This window comes from Cucurbita pepo, chromosome LG01 (assembly GCF_002806865.2).
Source record: "Cucurbita pepo subsp. pepo cultivar mu-cu-16 chromosome LG01, ASM280686v2, whole genome shotgun sequence".
Taxonomy (NCBI): Eukaryota; Viridiplantae; Streptophyta; class Magnoliopsida; order Cucurbitales; family Cucurbitaceae; genus Cucurbita; species Cucurbita pepo.
The window spans coordinates 11,137,871-11,140,463 of record NC_036638.1 but is presented as its reverse complement, the minus strand read 5'-3'; the positions used below and the strand labels follow the sequence as shown (position 1 = coordinate 11,140,463).

General features: G+C 37.4%; 1 protein-coding gene across 2 annotated transcripts in view; it reads right to left on the bottom strand.

Annotated features, from left to right (window-relative positions):
* Positions 1 to 2,593, bottom strand: part of LOC111793006 (protein ABC transporter 1, mitochondrial) — a 14,308-nt gene extending 11,715 nt beyond the window's left edge. Inside the window, exons 1-4 of one of the 2 annotated variants that reach the window (XM_023674672.1) lie at positions 2,403 to 2,593; positions 1,553 to 2,190; positions 1,130 to 1,355; positions 604 to 756 (exon numbers count right to left, since the gene is read on the bottom strand). In XM_023674672.1, coding sequence (XP_023530440.1) covers positions 604 to 756; positions 1,130 to 1,355; positions 1,553 to 2,088 — 915 coding nt within the window. In that variant the 5' untranslated portion in view covers positions 2,089 to 2,190; positions 2,403 to 2,593. The remainder of the gene's footprint in view (positions 1 to 603; positions 757 to 1,129; positions 1,356 to 1,552; positions 2,191 to 2,402) is intronic. The other variant, XM_023674680.1, reaches the window with a different exon arrangement.

Here is a 2,593-nt window from a genome sequence, read left to right as displayed (position 1 = left end):
GGGGGGGGAGGGGTGAAAAGAACCACTTTCATTGATCCAGAGAAGCTAGATGATATGTTCCATTATACAACTTATGCATACTTTTAGACGAGCCCCTTTCATAAATATCATGGTCGTTTACCATCACATAAAATGTATAAAAATCTATCTTACATTATACCATCACACAACGAGTAAGCATTCCATAAAAGAAAGGCTAAATTATAAAAAATGTCCTTGAACCTCGCCATTTGTTTCAAAATACCCTTAATCTCTCAAAAATTGTAATATTACCTTTGACCTTTCATAAACTACCTTTGGATTAGAAACCTTTAGAATTTCAAATGAAATTGGGACCTGCAATGATGCGGAGGTGACCTAGAATGATGTAGTGATCCAAATTTTTATTCTAGGTCACTACCACACCATTTCAAGTCCAATTTTTATCTGATGTTCTGAAGTATTTTCACTCCAAGTGTAGTTTTGAAACTATTTATGAAAGTTTTAGGGTAGTATTGCAACTTTTGAAAGACTAGGAGTATTTTTAAACAAAAGACAAAGTTAAAAGAGGTGTGTTTTATAAATTAACCTAAAAAAAAAATGAATGGAGTAGTTGTGCAGCACCTGGCCAATACTTGCAGCAGCCATTGGTTCATAATCGAAACTAATCAACTTTGAGGACCAATCTTGACCTAGTTCAGCGTTCAATACTTTATTCAGCTGGCTCCTAGGCATTACATCTGCACCTTGGCGTACAATATCCAGAGCAGCCAGGATCTTTGGGGACAGAAAGATGATAGCAACATATTTAATTTATGGATGATATGCATGAGAATCTTGGATATTAAAAGAAAAATGATGCTGAAATTAGACAAAATTATTGTTGCCAAACAGATAACCATGTTCAATACTTAATGCCTGAACTGTAGACCCTTTAATCGTGCTACAGACCACACAAGCAAAATCAATGATGAATGTGCATTTTGAGTGGCTGGAAGATAGGACAATACTAATTTTATTTTATTTTCTAAAACTAAATTTAAAAATAAATAAATAAAACATGATATCGAAGTAGCTAGAAATTAACTACAACCATTTGATTTCATCAAGCCTGTACAAAAGAAACAACCGAAGAGATTAAATATAATACCGGAGCTGGGACGAGAGATTCATCTTGTATGCTCAACATCTGCCCAATTTTCAAAGCAGCTCCACGCATTCTACACAAAGCAAGAGCCAAACGTTCTGCATTCTTTTCGGATAGGAATGGGGAAAGGGCAGGAGGTTGGTTTGGCAAATTTTCTGGGCCAAAAACAAGCCTCTTGGCTGATTCCTGCAGCGTTCCCCAAGCGAGACTAGCTCCTAGTCCGGCAAACCTATGAGTGTGGTGATGGTTGAGTTGTATGAGTTTAACACGAATTTTCCATTGTTGAACTACTCAAATAACAAATGAATTATTGACACTCCCTAGAGAGTTAATATATTGAGTAAATTTTGTAAATGATATCAAGAGGTTAGAAGAAACTAAACTTGCATAAAACGCAGTAGAATTTGGATAAGAGAAATAGCATACCCGACCGCTCTGGTAAAGGGAGTGGAGGGTACTCTTCTCTCCCGGGGCTTTCGTCGTTTGAAAGGTGGGGCTACTTCCACTTGCCCGCTCTGGGCTTCTCCTACTCGTGTTCCATTGAATGTAGTAGAAGAGGCATTGTTGGGTATGTCCCCGCATTGGGTTCCGATTGACGCTTTGTTCTCTTTGTCTTCATTTTTGGAAAGAGCTGAAATATCTGAAATGCTTGCCTGAGTGTGGCCAACCTCAAGATCGGAGACTGCTGGATTGTCAATATCATTCGCTTGAACTGGATGAGAAAAATAGGCGACAGAATCGTCTTTGAGGCGGCGATCTGCACTTGAAATTTGGCGAACTGTGCCTCTAGTGAGACCGGAAATGTCAGTGACAGAAACAACAAGCTTTTTGACAGGTATAGAAATAAGTGTTTCAAAGTTCCCAATTCTGGGGATTTCCAAGACATGGGAGCGTTTAAGCAGTTCCTTTGCGACTAACGAAACCCCATCGAGAAGCCTGCTAGCCTCTCTAGACGTACTCATCGGCCTTCTCTAAATTGTTCTTACAATTTCTAGGTTGTCTCCGTAACACGCATATTGTGTGGCATGGATCTGTGCATCTGGAGAAGATACAACTCCGCAAATCTGGCGATTGGAAAAAAAACAAGTAGGTAACCTCTGTTCTTGGAGGATTTAGAAAGGAAATTCGAATTCAAGTTGCGATTTCGTTAGAAGAACCAAAACATTTCGTTCCAAAAATGAAAAGAATGTATGAATGAATACATTAAAATTAAAATACTCGTAATTTAATTGAAATAAAATTTGGAAACTAAAATTTCTAAGATCTTGCTTGTTACCTTACGTGTAGTAATTTCGTGTTTCTTCAAGAAAACATTGATTTCTGATGGAAAAAGAGAGGTAATATATATAGTTCATGAGAATTATGAACTCTCATATTTTTGTTTGAATTTCAATTGATGCATTTTATTCCAAAGATATGATCTTTGAAAATATTGGAACATGGGTTTTTTGTTCCTGCCGAACACCA